This window comes from Microtus oregoni, unplaced genomic scaffold, assembly GCF_018167655.1.
Source record: "Microtus oregoni isolate MIOR12 unplaced genomic scaffold, Mior012 000002F_ref0000024, whole genome shotgun sequence".
NCBI lineage: Eukaryota > Metazoa > Chordata > Mammalia > Rodentia > Cricetidae > Microtus > Microtus oregoni.
The window spans coordinates 1405635-1431427 of NW_024543061.1; the positions used below are offsets into that span (position 1 = coordinate 1405635).

Sequence of the window (25793 nt, forward strand, 5' to 3'; positions counted from 1 at the left end):
TTAAAATAAGAAAAGTTAATACTAGCAGCAATGTTAAAATAAAACAAACCCAGATTATAATTTTTATACCTAGGGGAAAAAAAACCGATGACATTTTCACATTGAAGAGATCTAGGGGCTCAATGTTCTCTCCCATTTAATTCTCCATAGCACTCGCAAATCATGAGAACATCTCATCATAATTATCATTTGTTGGCTGATCATCAGTGTCTTTTCCTGAAGTGCAAAATATGTGACTTAATTCCTAATACTTTGCAGCCAATTAATTTTGAACTTGAACCCAGAAAGACACTTGACGAGTCATTAGTATTCAGAAAGTGTCTAGAACATTCTCTGTAAGGCATTATTTGAGGCTCCTTTTGCTAGAAGGGCTTGTGTTTCAGTACTTTTGGGAGCCTGCTTTTCATTGCCACATCTGGCAATTCACTATGTCAAGTTAAGAGAGTTGCATATGTCATGCTAGTGTCCTGGAAGAGAAATTCCTGTAAATTCAATCCTTTTATTTGACAAAGGTTCTGGTTTGAATTGGAAGCCAGCAAGACTTTTAGTGACTCCTCTTCAGGCGTGGCTGGAATGAGGCAGAGATGCAAGCTAACCTTTGCTCCTGGTCATGGCTGTGGTTTCCATCTGTGATGCATCTCACCAGGCTTTCCAACAGAAAGCAGAAATTGTCCCTCCACATATCCTCTGAGATCGTCAACCTTCACAGAGGAAACTATACTTACAGAATGTGTGCCCACAGCTGATGCGCTTGCTGGTACAACTGCCTCATTTTGGCATGGTATTGCTTGGCTTTGGTTTCACAGTCAACAGTCTTTATCCTCAAATTGGTTTCTGAGATATCTGGTTTTTAGAAAAAATGTGGAAATAACATCTTGTTGCACCATTCTGGCCCCCACCACCATGTTATTGAGACTGCAGTTATTTGGATGTCCTTTATAATTATTGTCACCTTGGTTTTCCTAACAGCCAAAGTGTTTTCAGGCTCATCCGTTGTTTGTTGATATACACATTTACAGATGTATTGGATTTACTTTGAGAGAGGTTATTCGGTTGTGGCAAGTGCGTAGCTGAGCTGGTGAGTATTCAGCGTTAACGTAGCAGTAAAGACCTCTGGCATTTATCACCATCAGGCAGAAATGTCCCACATCACTTCTTCATTTAGTTTCTTGGTTATTGAAATCAAACTTACTTGAATTTTTTAGTCAAAGAGAATAGTCTCTGTTCCAAAAGTAAGACAAAGTTCATGGAAAAACTGCTTAAGTATTTACAAAGCTATTTTTGGAAAATTGTTCAAAATTATATAGTTATTAATAAGCCTATGTGTCTACACAGATGACTTTTATAGTCACTTATCAGTTACAGAATTTCATTAGGGGAGGGTAAAGTCCCAAGGAGATTCATTTGCCAGGGGGCAGCAGCAGCTGAGCTGCATTTGGAAAGAACCAAAGAGGCTGCGCACACATCAAGAGACACTGCTAACAAATCAAAATGCTCGGGTATGAATGTGGTACAGTGGGTACTGACATGGTCAGAAAGAAGGCTTCTGACTCATCATGTAGACAACGCAGTGGTAGTGACAATGTTGTCAGCTCAGTTAAGATACTTTGGAGTTCACTCTGTCACTGCACTGGGGAGTTCACAAGTTCATTTCTCACACACCACTTAGAACAAAGCCGGAGAGAGTAGACAGCCTCGGCTCCATGGCTGCACTGTAGCTAGTTAGTGAATCTGAGTCTACAAAAGGCCATGACTGGCCAGGGTCTAATAAACGCATATATACCTATATGCAGATGTTATCCTAATATATTGTTTTCTTTATACTGATCTGGAAAAGGAGACAAGAAATATGGAGGATTATGTGGCACTAGAAGGGGGTCTTTTAAAAATACTTCCACTGTAGAAGTAAAAGAAGACAGTGATTCCTCACGTATTTTCAGTAAATGTAAAAGTGAATACAAAAATGACTGGACAGGTGACATTAAAAGCACACTCTCATACACCCCCTACAAATAAAAGTTGAAGCCTCATTGTGTTCTGTTTTTGGTGTGGTATATACACCATACTCAGAATGATGGAGGATTCCCAAATGAAGCAAAAGAGCACAAACTGAGGGCAGCCAAACTCCAAGATTCTCAGAGCCAACCAAATGACAATTTGCTTATCTTCATCTTTCTCTTCAAGCTTCTGGCCGGGCAGTGGTGGCGCATGCCTTTAATCCCAGCACTCGGGAGGCAGAGGCAGGCGGATCTCTGTGAGTTTGAGACCAGCCTGGTCTACAAGAGCTAGTTCCAGGACAGGCTCCAAAACCACAGAGAAACCGTGTCTCAAAAAAAAAAAAAAAAAAAAAAAAAAAAGATAGCAAGCTTCTGCTAAGGATTTGGTTACAAAGTCCAGCCTCTGAGTAGAGGCTTTACATACACATTCAGTCCAACTTACTTCAGCTTTATATTTAATCTATAACACCAGGAATAGAGATATCCAAAATAATGTGTTGGACGATTTCTAAGAATAAAAAAATTATCAAAAATCAAATTACAGTCTGGATAGCTGAACTGATCAAAGTAGGAAAACATAGGAATCCGTTTTACAACTATTTCATTTTGAACATACATACATACACACAGGTTTTGTGTTAACTTTGATATAAAAAAATATTTATCTTATGTCATTGATTCAAAATGATGGGTTGATCAGGGTTTTACTGTATTTTACATAGGTGGCCCTGGCATCAAAAACCATGAATCCAAAAAGATATTGTTATAAAATCATTCACGATAAACAAATAGTGGAAGCTGGGGTGTTTGTCTCATGGTCACAGAAACAGAATAATTACAGTTTAAGAATTCTAGTATTTTCTTCGTAAGTGGTATAGCATCTTTACATTGTAAATGCTGAAGGAACTTCTAGATCCTGAGTTCTCACTTCCTTTGCGACTGATAACAAGAAATCTTTTCTATTTCTTTAATAAAGCATTTACATTATATATTTAAAATCTAATATGTGTTGGGAAGGTCTAAATGGCATGCTACAAAATAATGAGAGACGCAAATAACTTTCAAGCCAGTGTGTGTCACACAGATAAAGCAAGAAGAACAAGTGATGGAGAGTGAGTGTACCACGAAAGACACCATGTGTCTCCCTGGTTAAAGAAGGTGAGGGGTTCCAGTGCTGTCTTGAAGGTCAAATGCTGGGCTGTGTCGTAGGCTAATGGAAAAGAAAAACTTCAAATGCAATTTTACTACGAGTGTGTCTACGGGTAGGTTCTGTGACATAAACACCTGAGCAGCTTCCCAGCTTAATGTATCCATTTGGTAAGTCATTCCCACTGCTGTTTCTAGAAGGAGCGAAGACAAAACCTCTTTGTACTACTTTGTGATGCTTTCTAGAGTCTTGTAGAAATGAAGAATTTCGTTCTAGTACCAAAGAAAACCAAACTTAGTAATCAAACATTTCTTTAGTTTTCGATTTGAGAGGTACAACTATAACACCCAACTGAAGACTTTTGATTCACTGAATCTGGGACAGATACCTACAGCTCTCTCAGGCCTCTGCTTCATTAACTATCTAGGCATTTTATGCTTACTCTAAACCCACAAACATTATTACTGATCAGAATTCTTTCTTCTCTGTACGAGCAGCCTGCTGCAGCACTTTAGTGTAAAGGCTTGCTAGGGCCCACCATCTGGAGTGGGCTCTGTGGGCGCTGCTCCTGGCTATGCACGGGGGTACTCTGTGTATACACAGCATGGGTGCTGACATGTGACAGAAGGCCCCAGTGTGTGGAAGATGGGAGATAGATTAAGTCCCAGCAAAGGTACTTATACTAAAGGAGAGTTTTATGCTAAATCTCTAATCATTAATACAGCAATTTGATCAGCAATTTGACAGTAATTTCTACTTTATAAAGCATTCTTAACAGAGACCAATTAGTAGGAAACTGAAAATGTGCCTTATTAAAAATTCATTATAAGCCTCCAAGTATAACACCGTAATTATCATTCTCCGACTCAGAGAGTGCTGTCACCGTGGCCTACTTATACACAGTCAAGTTCTCTCCTAGACATCAAAGGCAATGCAGCTTTGGTTTTTAGAGCTCAGGTATAATTTTTATATTTATGATCTACAAAACAGAAATAAATTGAAAAAAAAGCCAAAGCAGATATTTGGCCATACCCTTGCTATTTGAGTCTCTGAAGAAAAAAGAAACAGAAACCACATGGCAGGTCCTCCTTGCTGGTGAGTGATTTCAGCAAAGGCAGTTAACTGCCGCTCTGTCTTTCACATGTGTTAACAGCAACCTTCAGATCAGCACTGCCTAGAGAAAATGAATGTGCTCCTTCTCCATACTACCCCAATGTGCAAGTTACTGTTTCACCCCAGCTCAGGGCCCCAACAATGATCCCATGGTCCATGTTTATCCTGCTGTAGAAACCAGTGAGACAACATGGCCACCCAAAGCTACGATTTCACAAAGATCTCTGAAGGATGTCTCTGAAAAGTGATAAATATGGAAGAATCTAGGTTGTGCATTTAAGGAATCGGAAACTGTTACCAGAGGACAAATTCACAATTCAGAATTTACTGTTATCCTTAATTTCATGGCTCCAATCACAGATACTTCCCCTAGAGTAAGAAAATACCATTTTAATTTGCTCAGAAGGACAGAGAGATGCATTTTGCTTTCAGTGTAGAAAAATGTACAGATTTAAATTCATGTTTGGTCCAGGCAGTACTCATGTTTGGAGGCATAGCTAACCTTTCTAACTAGAACTTGCTCACATAAAAAGCTTCAGATGCTTATAGACAATTCATATTCATTATTATATACTTTTGACTACTTTCATTTTATCTTATTTGTCCCAGGGATTAGTTGAATTTGTTTCAGTGTTTCATATTAAGGTTCTTATGAACTACTTAACTTTTGTGGTACTAGCATCCTTACTTCAGTAAGACTAGAACTCATCACAGTGTTGCTAAGAGTGGTTTTTGCTAGTTTTAATGTAAAGTGGGTATTTTAGTGGAAGTACTACCCTGTGATAGACTGAGGGGATGTACCACACGACTCACATGTAGTGAAAATGTGTTTTTATAAACAATTATGTATTAGGAAAACCTCAGTGCAGATTATTTCTTCTTTCTTCACCTCCAAGCTTTGCTTCACTGCTTGTGTTCTTTCCATGCGAAATGGCATTTTATTTATGGAGGACCAGACAGTTTGGAATAGCTAAGTCTGAAACGAAAACAAGGACAACAAACCCCAAACAAAAGAGAAATCCAAACTCTTAAGCATTGATAAGGATAGACATAAGAAATACCACAGCTCATACAGCGGTGCTGTTTCCTTTCAGTCCAACACAGAAGATGGCGCTGGGCGGACACAGCAGTTGGGGCGCCGGAAGTTTTGCAGCATGGACTGCAGAACGCCCTGCTGTCTCCCTTTGAGCTTCTTATTTGAAGAAGAATCTGAGGAGATAGATCTTCGAGTCTGGTCACTTTGTGTTTTAACTAGCTTCTCATTTTCCCTAATTTGTCTTTGTAAATGGTTCTGAATGGCAATTCCCAGGGACTCTGGGTCCAAGGAAGCACCATACACTTCCCAGGTCATGCCCTGGTCGTCCCACACGACGTCCCTGACTCGCTTGGACTGTTTCAGATGCAGCTTGGAGTCTGAGCCCATCTGTTTCTTCTTTTCTCCTGGTGTGAGCCCCACCTGGGCAGCAGCCGCGGTCACGTTGAGCTCCTTCAGGAACTCGCTGACCCGGCTGGCCCTGCGTGGGCTGGCCTTGACTGAGCGAGAAGGGGTCCTCTTGCCGGAGCCTGGGCTTGAGTCACCGGTGCCATCGGATGGCAGGCTCAGGCTTGTGGAGGTCTTGGTCTGTCTGTGTTCTTCCAAGGTGTTCTGCTGGCTCTTCCTCCCTGGGGAGGGTGCAAGATTGGCCTCTGGTCCTGTACCTTCATTTTCTTGAGATTTAGGATTCAGCAGTAGGATTTTGGCATCTACGGAGCAGATGGTCCCAGGTGTGGGCTCTTCTACAATAAGAGGAGAAGCAGGCTTCCCATCCTTTGCACCTCTTTTATCAGTGGGGTTCGAGCTCTCCAGCTGGTCATCTTTACCGGCACCTCCACGGGAGTCAGGTGGTTTGCGGTCTGGCTGTGTTTTGTGGTCATTTGTAGTTTTCACTACAAATTCAGATGACCTGGCTTCAGAGTTCCCCAAGCCATGATTTATCCCAGCTTGACTCCCAGTCAGGAGGGAAATTTGGTCAGTGGGGCTATCTTTCTGGGAGCCAGGATTAGTTCCTGCAGGCTGCCCGGAAGTTGCCTCTTTGCTTGCTGAAGACCGCCCATCTTCTTCTGCATCCTGGTTTTGACTGGAGGCCATCAGGGAGGATTTAAAGGCTTCTCCTGGTTGATTCTCTGGTTTGCATTCTGCCTTGAAAGCTGCAGGAGTGGCAGCAGCTGGCTGGATGTGTACCTGCGGTACAATGCCGGGACACTGCCTTGGCTCTTGGGGGTCTACCATGCTGTTAGAGAGTTCCAGTAAGTGGCCCCCACTGCCTTTGCCATGGCAAACTACACGTAGCTGCTCTTGCCCATTCTCATGCTCAGGAGCAGGGATTTCCTTTAGGAATGCCGGAAGGATGCTGGGGCTAGTAGAGACAGACCTGCTCTCCACACTTGCCACTGCTTGCACCTCGGCGTCTTGCCAAGCCCTGCCTGGGATCTCCTTAACCTCCCTTTCAGCATGGCAGGTCATTGTACTGGCTTCTTTGAACCTTGACGCTGCCGGAAGCTGCGCTAGTGGCGCCACTTTCTTTTTGTCCGGACAACAGGTGGAATCTCTGCTGGTGAGGGAGGATGGTGGAAGATTTTCAGATCCTTCATCCGTGTTGTCCAAGGCAGTGGCAGAGGGTTGTTTGTTCTCTGAGCATCCTCTTCTTGGTAGAGGTTCACTGGACCCCATTGTGGTGTCGCTGTTGACTTTCTGCCCTTCCCCACCAGATCTGTCTGTAGAAGGGGACGAGTGACCCGCCGTTGCTGGATCTGAAGCCTGTACAATTCCCTGGCTATTTTCTGGAGATGGAAAATCACAGAGCATTTGATTTTTGCTGCTGCAACAGGTGACCCTGGTAGGACAACTTGACTTCTCAGGTTTCTCACTGTTTGAGTTTGCCTTTGATTTGCCCAAGGAGTTTTCAGGTACCACACAGGTGCTGCTGGTATTTGGCAGGTCACCTTGGATGGCATGGTGTACAGATATAAGTTCCTTTTCTGCTGAAGGATTTGGGCCTGATGCTGCCAGCTCCTTGCTTCCTTGCAGCTGGGAGTCAGCAGGAGTGTTGTGTGTGGGTGACACTTGCTCCACGTCATGGAGGACACCCGGAGATGCCATGTCTGACTGTCTGGTCTCATGCACACAGGCTTGCATCAGGGCCTCAGCAGCTGTGCTGAGCCCAATGCTAAGTTCAGCAGGGGCATTGCCAGCGCCACTAGCATTCTTCTCTGCCTCAACTTGTTGTGGGGAGATACTCTGCAGCTCTCCTCGACCCTCTTCCTTTCCAGACGTTGTCACTATGGAGGCTTTCGTCACTCTCAGAGACTCAGGTACAGTCCCCATGGGACTTCTTTCCAAGAGCACTCCAGTGTCTGTTCCATGTATGTTTTCTCCAGGAAGTAGTCAGAGCTCAGTGAGAAGATATAGGGATGAGTCCTCTGAAGAGCTGGCCTGGGGAACCAAGCAAACAGTGTTGTTAATATACCATACCTTTGCAGGAGAAAAGAGAATAGTGAGCTACCACTCAGGATTACATAAGTTCATTAAAACCTTTCTGCTTGAAACTAGATTGGTGGTACAGACCTGTCTTTCCAGATCTCAGAGGACAAAGGCAGGAGGGTCACAAGTTCAAGGCCTGTTAGGGCTAGAGGACAGTGGAAAGTAAGCCTGGGCAAGGGAGGGAGACCTTCTCTTAAAAGGTGTGAAAAGCTCAAGAGCAGAGCAGTTCCTAGGAGGGGTGCCCTTGACACAGGTTCCTTCTCTACGACCGACAAGCAAAGGACAACAAAATGACACACACACACACACAACCACAACAGAAACTTCTTATATCTGTTGATATAAAAATCTACCTGAAGTAGAAAGACTGAAAAAATATTCTAGCTGCACTAATATTATTTTGCCTGGAGAGTATCTGCTCACATTCCAGTGCTGTGCATTGAGTGAGTTTTTAATATAACTACCTTCCATAACTCAGAAGTCGTCATTGTAATCTGATTTGTCAGAAAAATAAAATCCCACATTGCTATTGGTAGTAACTTTGAAAAGCACTAAGCAGACCTAAGGAGATTAAGAATCTTTGCAACAGAGTACCCAGAAATGGGTCTGAATGTTAGGGGGGATTTTAGTCTTTGAAAAAAGGGGCATCTCAAGTCTGTTAAAGGACCGAATCGAAAAGACTAGTAAAAGAGCTAGAACAGTTGTTCTCAACCTGTGGGTCATGACCCCTTTGGTGGTGGGCGTCAAATGACCCTTTCACAGGAATTACTGAAGACCGTCAAAAAACACAGACATTTACATTATGATTCATAATACGAATATAATTACAGTTATGAAGTAAAAATAAAAATAATTTTATTGTTGGTGGACACCACAACCTGAGTAATTACATTAAAGGGTCACAGCATTAGGAAGGTTGGGAACAATTGCTCTAAAAGGAAAGAAAGGGAAGGTTTGTTTTATTAATCATATTCCAGTTGAAAAAATCCTAGATATATTTACATGGATTAAGCATTAAAATGTAAGACACAAATAAAGACCATGTAAGAAGTAAAATCTAGGAGCCATCAGCGTTATAGGGCAGCAATAGTATGCTTTGTGATAAGGCACAAATTAAGGAAAACAAACAGGGCACTGGAGTGATGGCTCAGTGGTTAAGAGCACTGGTTGTTCATCCAGATGACCTGGGTTCAATTCCCAGCGCCCACATGGCAGCTCAAAAGTGTCTTTAATTCTAGTTCCAGGGGACCCAACACACGTGGAAAAACACCAATGTGAATAAAATAAAAATAAATAAACTAAAAAGAAAAGAAAATCACCAGATTGTGGTCATTTGTAAAAAAGAAAAAAAAAAAGAAAACAGATGGGTAGGAACCTGAAGCTCAAAACTTCCATATAACAAAAAGTTCCATAAAATATGTTTTAGATTACATACTTGAGGAAAAATGGTTTGTGAAAATTGGAAGATATTTGAACATATCTATATTATACCTAATGCTCTTTAAATTTAAATAAAGGTTTTTTGACTCATTGGCAAAAAAAAAAAATTTAAAGGAGATCAAATAATCTGTTGGAAAAGTGGGTAAAATAACAGGAAAGCACAGTTAACAAGAAGCCAATAACCAGTGAGCTTCAGACATGAAGGGCAAGATCATTTGCCACCAGATAAAAATACACAGTGAGACTTGACTTTACAGCAACTGCTCTTGCAAAGGCAAATGTGCAGCAGTGTGGCCTGGGGAGGCTGAGTGGAGGAAAGGAAAGGATCTTAGTGGTTGCCTCTGACTCTAGCTGTTCCAGGGAAGTGGGTTAGTTTCTAAAGCACATTCCTGACCCCAAGAAGCAGACTTATCAATAAGAAAGAGAAATGGCATGTTCATTCAGGTGTTATTGGTAGAGCAAAACCTGGAAACAAAGACTAAGAGAAACAGTAGGCAATATCAAGACATATTCTACTGTAAGGCATATGCAATATAACTGTAAAATAAAGGCATAATGAGGCTTCAGCTTTTCCCTTGGCAAGGATTTCCTCAAGTATTGTTGTATGAGCAAATCAAGGCACAGAAAAGTGTGTGTGTGTTTACGTGTATCCTTGTGCAAAAGATAACCAAGTACTTCATATGTATGTATACACAGGTTCACGTATGAGTATACAGATTTTAAAAACATTTAGGATGAGACCTACTAAGTATTAAATCAAAAGAGATTTCCTGGTTGGAGACAGAAAGGGGAGATAGATGAGCTAGTTGGGAAAATGCTGATTCAAAACAAAATGTATCTGATATGACCTAGGATATGTACCTATGCAAAATTATATACATACTTCTGTATTGGTATTTTAGGAAAAATAACTAGATATCAAGGCATGTGGATAAAGTAATAGCTCCTAAATTAGTGGTGACTGTATTAAAATTTATTTCTCTTACAAGCAGGCAGTTATTTTAAGCTAAACTCTTAATTTTTGGGGCTCCGAATTAATTCATTGGCACAGCTGACCATATGATTTCTATAGGTCTCTCAAACTGTACCAATTAAGGGCCCTGCTTCTTTGCATAGGGTGGACAGTACATCATCAACAGATACTCTTAAATGAGGATGCAAGGTCTCAAGAAAAAAAATTAAATCGGATTAGGTCTAGATTGTTTTAAATAAAGAATTTTACCATATTTTAAATAATAAAAGGAGATTTTTAGTTGTTGTTTTATTGTTGATTATATTTCTCCCCTAAGTTTTCGTGGATGATTATATAAACATAGGCAAGCTCACACTGGCAGATTCACTATCAAATCCTCAGTCGAAACTCTCTATAGAGAATTTTATCTCTAGTAGTATTTACCTAGGGCCACTATCATGTGAAATCTAAGGATAAACCAAGGTTATTTTTCTAGCTTACTGTTGATATTACTGTGTTGAATCCATCGTCAGCCTTCGCTCTCTCTACATTGATATCATTTCTAGGAGTTCCCATTCTCTTGGTTCTCACTGGAGAGCTACCACATGCCATAACAAGCTGTTTCATTCTCTCACTTTCCTGGATTTGGGTCTTTGCGCCTTTTCTTTAATTCTCTGTCTTCCTCATCCTTAGAAAATGCCCACTGTTCTGCAAGCCCCCACTTGAATCTCTTTTCTTTTCCCAAGGCCTCTAAAGTCTTTGAGCCATGGTCTTTATCCTATAAAATCGTTTTAGAGACTAGTTATCTTTGTTCTTTGAATTGAAAATTTTACATACCATTTGGGAAGACAGGAGGGAGAGGATGGGTCCTATTCCCTCCACAGGATACAGGGCAGGGTCTTATACATAAAGAAAGGTCAGATGATGCTGTTTCCCTCTAAAGTAGATACTATTAAAGGCCTGCCAAAATCCAAAGTAATGGGATATTTTAATTTGCAGATCAAAATATTAATGAAAACATAAAAAGAGTGTTGTTAGGGGGAAGTAAGAAAACGAGAGTGTCTTGGTTATTAAACTGTGTGTGTCTATAATCCACATTTAGACTATTAAGGCTTGGATACCTGCTATGAAAAGCTGGTAGATCTCATAAAGTTAGAACAGTCTGTCTCCTGTGTTATGTGGATGGATTCAAGAAATGAGTGTGGATCTCAAACTGTATTTTATGATTGCATTTATATAAAGAAAACTATATCAATATTATATACATAAGTCTTTGGGCACCTAAAAGTTTATTTTCCACCTTTTTTAAATAAAGCATTTCATATTCACAAATGTCAAAAAAAAAAAAAAGAAATGAGTGTGCCAAGTAGAATTGTAAAACAGAAATGCCTTGAAGTTTAGCATCTGAGACTCAAAAGACTTCAACAGAAATGACTTCACGGCATTTCCATAAGTTGTGTTATTTCCATTTTATACTTGCAGTGTTATTTTAGTGTTGAAATGTGATTCCTATAATCTGTTTTGTTAATAGAGGTCAAATTATCCATCAATCTAAGACGAAAGAGGAAAAGACTATCCTCTAACACATGCTAACCCCTATTTCTTATTAGTAGACAAGCAATCAATACTTGTCTCAGATAATAACAATAATAATAATAATAATAATAATAATAATAATAATAATAGACATCACAACATCAAGGTAATGGGGCCATCACAGCATCCAAGCACCGACATACTGCCCACTTTCTCCTCCTTTCCCCACCAAACGGTAGAAGCTTCCATTTCTGCCACATCAGAAAAACAGACACTAAAGTACAAATGTGTACTTTTATCATCACCCTGATCCCAGCACTTGGGAAAGTGAGGCAGAGGATTGTGAGTTTCAGGTTAACTTACAGGACAAGTCCCTTTCTCAATAAAGACAAAATACAGAAAATACTAATGTGCCCCCCACCAAAGATAGCCCCTGGACAGAATTATTTTTTTTCCTGCAGAACCTCTCCTTCCCTTTCCCTCTCTTCTCTCTCCTTCCTATCATCTTTCTCCCAGCTTTTAATTTTTCTTGAATTCAAAAGATCTGCCATGTAGCTATTTCCTCTTAATAAGTAAGAGTTAATTGAAGCATTCTCTGGTGCTAACATGTTCTCCTTAGATGGTCCATTGCTTGTTAGGGGAAGCATTATCTACCTAAGTGGCATAACTTCATTGAAGCTACACATGTGCGCACATATACACAAACAACTCCACACAGGAGAAGAAACTTTTCTTTTGCAAGTGACTCACAGCACTGCAAAGTAGCCGAGATGCAAGTAACACTGACTCCTAACTGGTGACCTTAGGGTAAGTGAAGACTGCTGACTCCCTACACTTCCAGTGTTCCTTCTGAAAACAATGGGTTCCCTGAGGACACCAAGCTCCCTATTTTCATAACAGACACCCACACTCAAAAATACAGGTGGCAAAGTACCACAGCCCTTCATGAGGTTTTCCAAACCTACAGTATTGGGTGATGGGAAAACCTAATGTAGGAGGGTCATTTGTCTATGTGTTACTTTCATTGGTTAATAAAGAGACTGCCTTGGCCTTTTAATAGGGCAGAAAATTAGGTGGGTGGAGTGGACAGAACAGAATGCTGGGAAGAAGGCAATGAGGCAGACGCCATGCCTCTCCTCTTTGAGATTGACACCTGCCCGTTAGACTCATCCCGGTAAACCAAAGTCAAGTGGCGATACAGATTATTAGAAATGGGTTGAATCAATATATAAGAGCTAGCCAATAAGAGGTTAAAACTAATGGGTCAGGCAGTGTTTAAAAGAATACAGTTTCTATGTTATTATTTCTGGGGCTAAGCTAGCGGTGTGGGAGTTGGGCGGGACAAAATGCAGGCCTGCTCACCTCTTCACTACAGTAAAACACGAGGCAGGAGGAACAGAGAAAGACTGTGTTGATGACCAGGAGGATGTCAGTGCATTCAAGACAAAGCCAGCATGGCTCAGACAGCTATTATCTTTGAGTAAAGCAAAGTGGCTGCTTCCCTTGACTGACACTTAGCCTATGTCATGCCTCTTTAAAGATGCCACCCCAATGTTCTGGGGACCCAGGGAAATACCTCAGTCTCTAGTTCTCAGACAGCTGATTTTAGACTTTAGGTGACTAAGGCAGAAGGTGAGAATCTAGCAGTTGCCTGGCACCCACTATGTGTTTTCTGGTGACAGTCTGATACCCAATTTGGGGCCACAAAAGTGATCACTTCTATGTGATGACTGTCCGAATTGGCACCAGGTCCTGGAATAGATCCTTTGTGCCCAGTCATTTTGGTGCCTCTTCAAAAGGCAGTTGTGGGAGTTATTTCTGGGGACAGCTTCCCCCTTCAGTTTGGTCAGTGGTCTGTTGGTTTATTGGGAGCTGGTTCTTGGATGGACTCTGATTTGCTTCAGTACATTTTATCACAGACTTCACTTCAGAGGTTTTGTTAGAACCCATTTCCTCACGTTTAGCCCTCTTCTCTTCCAATATCTAACTGATCTTTTCCCTATCACCTCTCTTGCACAGAATAAACATTCCCTTTTAGTTTAGACATATCCTGAGTATCTAATCATAAAGATATCAAAGAAATGGGTTGTCTCATCTAGGGCAAAGGATGGAGGAGTCACGGGTAACTCTTCAGGACACATACATGCCAGTATCACAAGGTTTAGTCAGCCTCATCTTTACATATCCTAAGCACGAGCCTTCCTGGTGTAAGACTGAAAACACTTGGTGTTCATAGGCACACATGTGATGTTGTGTGACCAGCCTTGGAAAATGGATAAAATTCCTAGAGTTAAAGCTGTACCCAGGTTAAAGGTTCTAGACAGCTAATGACAATACAAGATTGCAGGGAGCTCCCGTGCTGAGTATCTCAGGCAAAAATTATCTTGGGCTAGTTCCTACCAACCCAGAAGCTGAAATCCTCAATTGGTAGCATCTGGAATCCATAGCAGAGATTTCTTCACTTTCCTGTAATTCATCCACCTACTGTCTCTGCCAATGTAAATGCCTTGATTTAGGATTTTCTTTCGGTCTGACTATTACAAATGCATGCTACTATTCTCACATTAGAACCTGCTCTTCGGGTGTGTGGGCATCCATATCTCAGACCATGGTCGTTCCCATTTGATTCAGCTTAAAGAATCTTCCATCCATTCTGAGACTAGAGCTGTGTTTTTCCTGAACACATACTTCAGTGTCAGACCTATTTTGTCCTGAGAATAACTCCTGGAAACTGTCTTGCTCTGAACTCTGCTTTTCACATGGGTATTTCCGGCAATGACATTTACAGTAAATAGCCCAGAACAGATGAAAACCTAGACTGCATGTATGACTCCAGGGACACCACTAGCTACTCATGCATGGAGCTAGCTTAGTGACCAGGGCAAGAAGTGTTATCAGTTTTTTGTTTTATGAATTGGAGTTTCTTTGTGTAGCCATAGTCTTGGCTGTACTAGAATTAGTCGGCCAGGCTGGCCTCGAACTCACAAATTTCTGCCTACTACTACTTTACTAATGCTGGGATTAAAGGTGTGCCCCACCACCATATGGCTTAAATATGTTTTATACTACCTATAAATCAGACTGACAGAAGACAAAGTATTAAGATACACATGTTCATGAATCTAATGTAGGCTTCATATGATGGAGGAACCTTTGTAGAAAGTAAATGGAAAGACCTGGCTCAGTGGACAAAGGTGATTACCATGAAAGTGTGTTGGTTTGAGCTCAATCCATAGACCTGCTATAAAAATGGAGAGAATTGACACTTTAAAGTTATCCTCTTATCTCTGTAAACTTGTACTTGTATCTTCATATGTCATATATATTCATATACAATAATAAGTAAAAATTTAAAAGTATAGACTTGAAGAAGTGACTAAGCTTGCGTGCTTTTATGGTAGGTTGGAAAATCATGGGAGAAAGCAGAATAAAGAGGATCAGCTAATGCAGGGCACTGGGAGGACGTGGTAAGGCCTCCTCCTGATCTTGTGTTTAATCCTTCTCTTTTAGGACAAAGATGCTCTGACTGATGGAGTAAGGGGTGGGGGCTTTGTATGGGGAGATATCATGACTTGTTTGAGGGAAGGGTCCGGACAGCACTCTCAGCACATGCCACTTTCTAAATCCTTCAGCTTAGGGAAGAACACCAGGGCACCATCCTGTGGAGTATTGCCTCCCAACACCACTGGAAATCTTCCCATCACTGCACATAGATCTCCATCTCAGAGGCCACAGGAAAACATCAATAAGTTAAATTTTCCTGTCTTAAAGAGACGGAGAGAGCTTAAATGAAATAAGGTGAATACTATTTGGCCCATGTCTTTGAAGCAATAATGTGTTATTGTTATTCATTTAAAATTATCATTTAATCATTTGGTCAAAGCTTATCTATAAAGAAACTATGTAATGTATTGTATATGGCTCAATATTTAAAAACATTTACTATATATTCTCTCAAGCTCTCATCTAAAGACGGTCCTGTGGAAGAAACATTCTGTCTACCTGAAATCAGCACACAATAAACCCTCCTTCTTCTTTTTAGATTAGTTCAATATGGAGATACTTCGGTCTTTTATCAGCAAAATCAAAAACTCTGATTTCAGTAACCTTGGGAAATTTACCTTCGTATTAACTTGTGACTAAATATAAAATCAGCATTCCTGAAGGTTTTTTATTTTTAATTTGAACTCTTGAGAATAAGCCTTTGCAACATTTATGTTCTCTACTTTCACCTTGTGTAATCAAGCTGACTCCTAGCACTTTCTTGGTTTTCCTCATAGATATTCACACATTGGTGTGTTTTTCTTCTTTTGCAACTCACCTTTGAAGTGCTTCAATTTTCGGCTTATTTTAATTGCAAAGATCGTGCAAAGGGGCATCTCAGGGCTAAGGGGTGGTTAAATAACACGCTAATGGAAGCCAACCTAGCATTCTGTATTTGCATTTGCATTTTTGAAATCCCATATAAGATATGATCAAAGCTACTCCCCACTCTGATTTTTTTGTAGGCTATATTTGGCTGCAGTGAAGCATCACTTAGTCTTCTTGTGACACTGTTGTCCTTGCTTCTTCTCCCTTCCTGACCTGGCTGGTCCTACTGCCTCCCTCCGTTGCTCCTCCATCACTGATCTCCGCTCCAACTATCCAAGTCATTAAAATGAAGCCTTCTCCTCAGTCCGTTTTCCTATCTTCCTATTGGCAAAAGCATCTTCCAGGGGCTGGGGCAAGCCCCTCAGTGGGCAGACACTTAGGAATGACTTCTGCCTTCAGTTTATATCAAGCAGCAGTGGTGAGGAGTCCCTCTTCTGGTTCTCGTGGATGAATGAGGAGTGTACAGGGCAACACTGGTGGTGACTTGTGAAGGGAGATGCTGTGGAAAGTGAGCAGCACAGCAAACTAAGACCATAGGGCTTCTGCTATCAAAGTCCCAGAAACCCCAGAAGAGACAAATGACCAGGAAACAGTCTGGGCCTTCCAGCTCCTTCTGTGCTGTGCAGCCCCTTTGCTCTGTGTGTCTGAAAGAATCCAGGGTGCTCTGTTCTCTGCTACTGGGAATGAGTAGGTTTCTTTCCTAGACTCAGGATCCTTGAGATTTGGCTTGTGAATTGAAATGAGAGTTAAGTAAATTTTGAAATGAGGAGACGGAGGGGGTGGGGAGAAGGGGAGAGAGGTGACAGGAGGGTAATTGTTGGTTGCCTTGGCGGGTTACTTAGTCTATGGTTAGTAACCCGCCTGGCAGTTCAGTTATTCCAGGGTCACGGAGAGGCACTATCTGGAAGATAAATGGGCTAAGAAAGAGGAAGGAGGCTAAGCGGGGTTCTTGTCAAAGCCTCAGTTTATTAGAGATGGGGTACAGCTTATATAGGGTAAGGAGTTGGGGGATGGACACAGGGGCCTGGGCTCTTGCCGTGTGGTTCACGTTGGTCACATGGTCCGTGTTGGTCACGTAGCTGGGAGGTTACCTTTGGTCAGGTCACCTAGGCCAGGAAGTCACAAGTTGACACACCTAGTTCTTTAGATAGTTTGGAATGTGGGATGGGTTCCGCTAACAGATAGCTCTCCATTAACAGCCAATTTGGGTGTGGGGTAGGCTCTGTCAATAGAACGATTCCTAACACAATTAGGGGTGTGGGGTTCTCTGCAGACTCCCCAGGGTGATGGTTCCTGTAATGATTTTAGGAGGAAATTGGCTCCTGACAGGTAATGAAAGAAAAAAGGGAAGGGAATCAGTACACTAACATAGGCAACCTTACTTTCTTGCTGGTAGCTTGTACAAACCCTGTCTGAACTGGGCATCATTCATGAATCTCAAAGTATTTGAAAGTGAGTCTGTTGTCCAGTATAATGGGGTCTTTACCCATGGTGCACATTCTTCTGGTCTCTGTTATGATTCAGCCACAGCATGGCTGATTCAGTCACACCATGGCTGACACTTCCAGGTTCTAGGGCTGCGCATGTGCGGACAAGCCCTCGGACAGAAGTGCCTAATGGCCCTGGTATCAAAAAGGGCCCCTGCGTGACCCACGTATGGCATGGTTAACATCATCTATGCATGACACAGCTGCAGGAGCCCTTGCATGCATGCCTGAGCTCCATCATCTGCGTACAACATAGTCATGTCATCTCCCTGTGCACATATGCTAGGTAACCTTTAAAAGCTGGATTGCCATCTTAGCCTCCCTCCTCCTGCCCCGCCTCTCTGTACACCCACCTCACCAGGCCTATACTGCCCCCCCCCCATAAACTCCTAAGTGGAGTTTGTTGCCTGTTTCATTCTTCCTTCTCACTCGCACCAGGTGATTTCAGTCTCTTCAGGCTAAACCACGAAACCGTGTTCTGACAATGCACCTGGAGTATGGTGTAAACACTACCCATCCTTTACAGGAAGGGAAGGAGACTGAGACTCAGAATTTAGAACCACTTCAAGGCTGACTACCTCTAACTCTTCTTTAACTGAATTAGAATGAATGCTCACGATTGGCTCCTTTCTATTGTCTAACTAAAGAAAGAAGACAGAAAGTATGCAGGTACACACACACACACACACACACACACACACCAACAGCTCCATACATGAGAGGAAACTTTTTTTTTGCAAGTGACTCACAGCAGTGCCTGTAGCCGAGATGCAAGTAACACTGACTACAAGATCACTCCCCCCCCCTTTTTAAAACAAAAAACCAAACTGTTGTTGAGCTATATATTTTCCTCTGTTTCCCTCTCCTCCTCTCCCCTCTCCTTCTACCCTTTCCCATGGTCCCCATGACCCCAATTTACTCAGGAGTTCTTGTCTTTTTCTACTTCCCATGTAAATTAGATCCATGTATTTCTCTCTTAGGGTCCTCTTTGTTGTCTAGGTTCTCTGGAATTGTGAACTGTAGGCTGATTTTTCTTTGCTTTATGTCTAAAAGCCACTTATGAGTGAGTGCCTATTATATTTATCTTTCTGGGTCTGGGTAACCTCACTCAATATGATGTTTTCTAGATCCATCCATTTACTTCAAAATATACAAAGAACTCATGAAATTGGTCATAATCCTGGCAGCATAGACACTGAAATAATCAACTCATAAATGGGACCTTTTGAATCTGAAAAATTTCTGTAAAGCAAAGGACACGGTCAACAAGACAAAATGTCAGCCTACAGAATGTGAAAAGATCTTCATTAACCCCACATCAGATAGAGGTCTGATCTCCAAAATATACAAAAAACTCAAGAAATTGGTCATTAAAAAAAACAAATAATCCAGAAAAAAAAAGGAGTACAGACCTAAACAGAGAACTCTCAACAGAGGAATCTAAAATGGCTGAAAGACACTTAAGGAAATGTTCAACATCCTTAGTCATCAGAGAAATGCAAATTAAAACAACCCTGAGATTCCATCTTACATCTGTAAGAATGGCCAAGATCAAAAACACTGATGACAGCTTATGCTGGAGAGGATGTGGGGTAAAGGGAACACTCCTCCATTGCTGGTGGAAGTGCAAACTTGTATAGCCCCTTTGGATATCAATATGGCAGTTTCTCAGAAAATTAGAAAACAACATACCTCAAGACCCAGCAATACCACTTTTGGGTATATATCCAAAGCATGCTCAATAGCACAAGACATGTGCTCAACTATGTGCATAGCAGCATTATTTGTCATAGCCAGAACCTGGAAACTATCTAAATGCCCCTCGACTGAAGAATGGAAAAGGAAAATGTGGTTCATTTTCACAGAAAAAATAATGACATCTTGAAATTTACAATGTCACTCCTAACTGGTGACCGTAGGGTAAATGAGGACTGCTGACTCCCTACACCTTTAGTGTTCCTTCTAAAAACAATGCGTTCCCTGAGGATACCAACCCCCTATTTTCATAACAGACACCCACACTCAAAAATGCAGGCGGCAAAGTACCAAAGCTCTTCATGAGGTTTTCCAAACATGCAGTATTGGGTGATGGGAAAACGGGAGGCAGGAGGGGGCAGAGAAAGCCTGTGTTGGTGACCAACAGGAAGGCACTGCATACTAACAAAAGCAATCTTGCTTTCCTGCTGATAAAACACCGCTAGACGTCAGGAATCCAAACTTGGAGACTTAACCCACTTAAAGAAAGAAGACAATCTCAATCACAGGCTAACTGTGGGCACAACAGTATGCAATTAGTGACTTGTGGGAACACAAAAACGTGAGCCTATTCTAGCTTCTCTGAAGGTCAGAGAGTTTGAGCTTGTTTTTGCTCTTTCAAAGTTGTTGACAACAGCTGTGGCTACAAAACAAGACATCCTGACCTAGGGTGTGGTTCTTGGTGTTTTTCACATCAAGATGGCCTGAGGAGGTAGATTCACTGAACCTTGACCACAGATCAGAGAATTCAAGCTCCTTCTTTTGAAATAAAAGGTTTGACTTAGGGAGTGGCTGCCTGCAGGATACTTGGTCTAGGGTGGGTTCACTGCCCCAAACATCAAATTTACTCAGGAATTAGTGGCTTGATGCCTCAACAAGTATTGCAGCAAGTAACTGTAATGGTTACCCTTTGTATCATGTTAAAGTAGTTTTTTTGTATTGAGGTATAAAAGTGTATGAAAAATCAACACGGGTGAACTCAGAACTCAGTATGCAAGAGGCACTGAGCTGCCCTCCTGATACTTTCCTATGTCTCTGTGTTTCGTTCTTATCTTTGTTCCTCCTACCTAACATTTCTAATCCTCATGCCCCTATCCTGGAATGTACAAACCAGCTGTGGTTACGATCAAGGCAGAAGTCACCCCAGAATGCTGACATGTGACAGTGACTTAATGCTGTGGCAATGAAGTATACCCTGTAGGTGTTCAAATCTGTAGAACAATATAACTAATTCAGCTGGGAACTCCTGTCACTATCATTCTGAAAGTTCAGAAAAAACAACTGCCCATGAAAATCTAGAGAACAGGGGAGTAAATGTAAACAGAATCGGATTTGATTAAAATGAAAACCTTTAAGTCAGACTCAAAGGTAAGACTGAGTACTCATGAGTGTCTCTCTGTGCCACAGGTTCAAGATAAAAAAAAAAAAGAAAGCACTATCCTCATGCTTGTGAGGGGCTCCCAATTCCTGCAAGGCGTTGGGTAAAACTGGCATGTTGTAAGAGAAGAGAAATAAAACGGCCAAATGTATCACAGAAGTGGGTTCATTTTACTTTTTTGGCACATACTTCACCCTAAAGGATGTAGACATTTGCAAAAAATGTATTTAGTGTGATGAAGGAAAAGCAGATGCTGTGTGGGACCCTAGTACTAGGAACATTCTGTGCTTCCTTTTGGTTAAAGATCATTTTCCTATGTGCTATAGGAGGCTGAGCAGCCCACTCTCCTGTCCTTTCCTGTCCTGTCCTGTCCTCTCCTCTCCTCTCTTCACTAGATTCTAGTATCAATCTAGCCTCTATTTGTGACAATTGAGACTTGTAGTTCTCAACCTCCCTAATGCTGCAACACTTCAACACAGTTCCTCACATTGTCATGACCCACAACCATAAAATTATTTAGTTTCTACTTCATAACTGCAATTTTGCTACTGCTATAAATTGTAATGCAAATATCTGATAGGCAGGATATCTGATATGTGAGCCCTGTGAAAGAGTCATTTGACACCCAAAGAGGTTGCCACTCCCAGATTCAGAACTACCCGTCTAGACTGTCTCTAAGAATCATCCAGTAACTTTGTGGGGCAAAGGTAAATGTAGTCTTTAATAGCAAGAAACATGTCTGCCAAGTATAATAACTTCTTCCAGCTGAACATGAAGAGATACTGGGGTTTGATCTCAGGGCAAAGAGAGTGCTCTGATAGCTGAAACTCGACCTCTGAGGATTGTAAGTTAGGGCAGCCTGTGGAGGGAAATCTTTGTAAAAATGCAAGGCCACTTTAGGTACTGACTTTATGGGAGTGTACTGATGCATATATGCACTGGGTTATTGGACACATGAAATTAGAAGAAATTTAAACGAGCATGCACTGGCAATTCTTTGCATGAATGGCAACATCGCACCCGGTGAGTATGACACACTGAGCAACGTATCTCATAAGGACAGCAACGCGAAATGGGAAGGAACAAGCCCGTTAGTACAATTTTAAGTGAAATGAAAACAAACAAAACAAAACAAAAAAACTAGTAATAATTAAAAAAAATGTCAAAATAAAGAATGTCTTCAGAGTGCTAACATTCTCACTGAAAGGTGGACATAAAGATCTTTATTCATACATGAAGGAACTATTTCTGCAAGGATAAATATGGAATTGATCAGAGCAGTGAAGTGGACAGGGTAGAGAAATATTTTATCCTAAACTATTTTATACATTTCAAATTTTAATGTATATAATGACATAAAGTCAATGTTCACATAGTCCATACCCTGTAACATTTCCATTAGAGGAGAGGGTTTGTGCTGTCTGACACTAAGACACTTCCTACTTGCTTTTTGTTAAGTAAGGAGGCCAGCCTGGCCACAAGTAGTTAAAGAAGTCACACTTATCTCTCTTGGTTATTGACAAGCTCCAGGCATCGTCAGTAATATTCATTGGCCATAGTTGACAAGACACTGCAGTGACGTCGTGAAGTTACAAGAACAAATCTTGTTTAAGTTACTTGTGCCGGACTATCCCTGTGCCGGGGTAGTTTTTACTTATAAACAGACTGTTTTAATCCAAAGGAGTGACTCATCTAGATGATAAATCTTATATCTATCAGAAGTCAGGGAATTTCTATCTCCGTGTCTAGATGGGTAAAGCTTATCGGGGCTGGCAAGAAAGTGCTTACAATGCCTTTTCATTTGTTTGTTCCAAATACTTAGGGGAAAATGTGAAATGTAAATTGATTTACAGAAACATGTAAAAGATTAAGAAGTCTCTGATATCTTCTTGTCTAGGGAGCAGCTGCGTTTGCATATTCACAGGTTTTTGACAAACTCAAGAAGTGACTGTGAACACAGAGGTTGTGGGATATGTTGTGGGTTATCACGATTTTTTCTAAGGCTGATGATAAGTTAGGGTCATACTATGGTTGGTGGTCTCCTTCTTCCCTCCCTCCTGTGACTTCTTCCTATTGCATCTACAATTTTGTTGATATACCAAGTATAATTTATTTGAAAATTTCTATAATAGTACAAAGCAAAAGTGTAAATCACAATGCCGTTCTCATTATTTCTTTTGGAACAAAGTAATAAGCTTTGTAGCTACAATTAATTATACAATGGTGTCTTAGTTACTGTTCTAATGTTGTGAAGAAGCAACAGGACCAAGGCAACTACTATAAGAGAAAACACTTAATTGGGGCTTAGTTACAACTTCAGAGGGTTAGTCCATGATTATCATGGGGCATGGCAGCATGCAGGCAGGAGCTAGATAGAGCAGTAGCTGAGAGTTACATCTTATTCCTTAGGCAGAGCAAGAAGAAGGGAGAGACTAAAGGGAAGTGGGCTGTGCCATGTGCTTTTGAAACCGTAAAGCCTACTCCCAGTGACATATTCTTTTTCTCCAACAAGGCTACACCTCCTAATCCTTCTCAAATTGTACCACTCCCTGGTGACTGAGCATTCAAACTGATGAGCGTATGGGGGCCATTCAAGCCACCACAAAAGGTTGTGTAGAAGATGCAAATTAAGGAAGTTTCTTGGTGAACTCATATACATGCAGTTATGAAAGACTCCATTACATTATCTGGTACTACATCCAAGTGAATTACCACTAACGCTACAGCCACAGTAGTTACATGGGCAGGGTGAGATTGGACATTTTAGTCCTGTTTTTGAAAATGTGAACAGACAGATGGAGAAGATTAGAGGTACCCATATCATTGAGGTAAACTTTGACCTGATAATTCTACCTATAGGAAGTGAGCTTGAAAAGCAAGTGAAATAACTGGCATAGACATGATGGAGCTCACCAGAGGGTTCACAGTAGAAGTTCTCTAACTACTGACTAGCTTTTTGTTCCCAGCAACAAATTTACTGACGAGGCCCATGACATGGAGTCCCATCAGCTGACAGTCTTGGGGTGTCTGCTCAGCAGGAGCCAGGAACTCTTTCTCAGCTTACTAGTCAGTTCTTGTTCTAGCCACCACATCAGTTGGCTCTAATTACTTTGCATGAAAGCATGGAACATAAATACAAAATTAGTTTTTTTTTTATATTTATGAAATCTTTGGAAAAATTTGGCAAAGGTGGTTGCTAAAAATGTTGCTACTGAGTTAATGGTGAGTGAATAGCTGGGAAAACAGGACAAGAACTGTAAACACTGAATCATCTTTTAAAATAATTTGTTATTATTAATCATTATTTAACATGTATGTGTATGTGGGGGGAGGTATATGTGTAGGCACGCACATACTATGCATGTGAGGAGGGTCAAGCTGGTTCTCTTTTCTCTTGGGTTTCAGGACTGAACACAGGCATCAGGTTTGTGCAGCAGACACCTTTACCAGCTGAGTCATATCTGCCACAGCACTGCACACTCCTGTTCTTAGCATTGCTTCGCTTCACTGTAGCGAAATTTGAAGTAGACAAGTGTTAAAGGTTTCTGGCTAGTTTATATGAGAAAGATGTTTTGAAATAAGTCCATTAAAAATGATAGTGTTTAATGCTGGATAAAAACAGTAATTTGTAAATGCAGAAGTGGGGACTTGGTTTAGGCTGGAAAAATCTGCATGCATATTAGAAGGAACACCAAAGGAGAGGTCAAATCTACACCACTCAGGGATGGGATGGGGCAGGCTGTGAAGTAGGAGTCTATGTGTCAGTCTATGGAAAGTCTGAGAGTACTTTCCGTCTCTTGTAGGTTGACAGCGAATTATGAGATGGAAACATCCTGTTGTACACATGGCTTGCTACAGGTGTCCTTGTGTTCTGAAGACTGCATAGTTCTCATTTACACTCCACAATAATCCGGAGAGGTGGTACTCATTTCACTCATACTTTAGAATTGATGAACCAAGCTCAAAATATTTAATGAATTTCTCTAAAGTCCGATAAAAAATGAGCAGAATGACTGACCTACATCTGCATCCTTTACTAGCTCACTGACATCATTCCAGGACAGGAATGGCAGGATCAGAGAATACTGCAGGGGACACGGGGGGATGTCTATGGCTAAATCAACAGTCTAGACAATCAGTAGGAAGAGAAGATATAGAGGGATTATATCGGAATAGTTTCCTTCATGAAGACATATTACCTGAGCTAATCAACTTGGGGAGGAAAGGCTTGCCTTGGTTTCATGGGCTTCAGTTCCAGGTTCCTTGGATCCACTGTTTCTAGCCAGGTTTATGGTATATACAGAGACAGAGGGTCATGCTGAGAACATGGAGTAAAGCAAAGCACCTCACCTCATGGTAGACAGGACACAGATAGGGACAGAGAGGAAGAGGAAGGGTCCAGGGACAAGTGATAGCCTTTAAAGTATAGTGATCTCCATCCTCCACTTACCTATCAACTTGTCATCAATGAAATTAAAAGCCTCATGATTAATTATCAGTTAATAGTACTGCTAGCTCAGGACCATTTTTCAAAACATGACTCTTTGAAGAGAGACACTCCATATCCAGACTGTAGCAATATTTTTCAAAAGAGAATTGTGGAAACTTAGTTGAATGTGGTAGAATGTGCCTGTGATCCCAGAAATTAGAGGAGACTGTGATAGGCGTGACCTTGTCTCAAAAAGCCCATCTGCAACCGGAAAACCAAGTCCAATCCAAGCAAGCAAGTAAGCAAGCAAGCAAACAAACAAAAAACCCCCAAAACCCCCAGCAAATCAATAGCAGCAGCAACACACCATACAAACAAACAAACTAATCAAACAAAGGTAAAACAAGGGTTCTATTCTGGACTGCATAATTGTTGTTCAAAACTCAGATTTTGAAAGCTAATCTCAATGATGGATGGATGATGAGAACCTAAGGATGCAGCTTTTATGAATGGGATTATTGATCCAGTAAAAAGGACTGAATTGCTCTCAGCCCTTCTGCCTTGCTAGGATACAAGAAGAAAGGAATCTTCTGGTGCTGCCTCACCAGACTTCCAGTCTGCCCATGCCTTTTCTGCTTCTAGAACCATGAGGAAATCCCTGTTGTTTA

The 25793-nt window shown here is 41.3% G+C and overlaps 1 protein-coding gene across 1 annotated transcript in view; it reads right to left on the reverse strand.

The window, feature by feature from the left end:
- Positions 1–2335: 2335 nt before the first annotated feature.
- Positions 2336–25793, reverse strand: part of Gprin3 (GPRIN family member 3) — a 65404-nt gene continuing 41946 nt past the window's right edge. The window contains exon 2 of the mRNA XM_041639012.1: positions 2336–7729. Within this exon, the coding sequence (XP_041494946.1) occupies positions 5348–7621 (2274 nt within the window). The 5' untranslated portion in view covers positions 7622–7729 and the 3' untranslated portion in view covers positions 2336–5347. The remainder of the gene's footprint in view (positions 7730–25793) is intronic.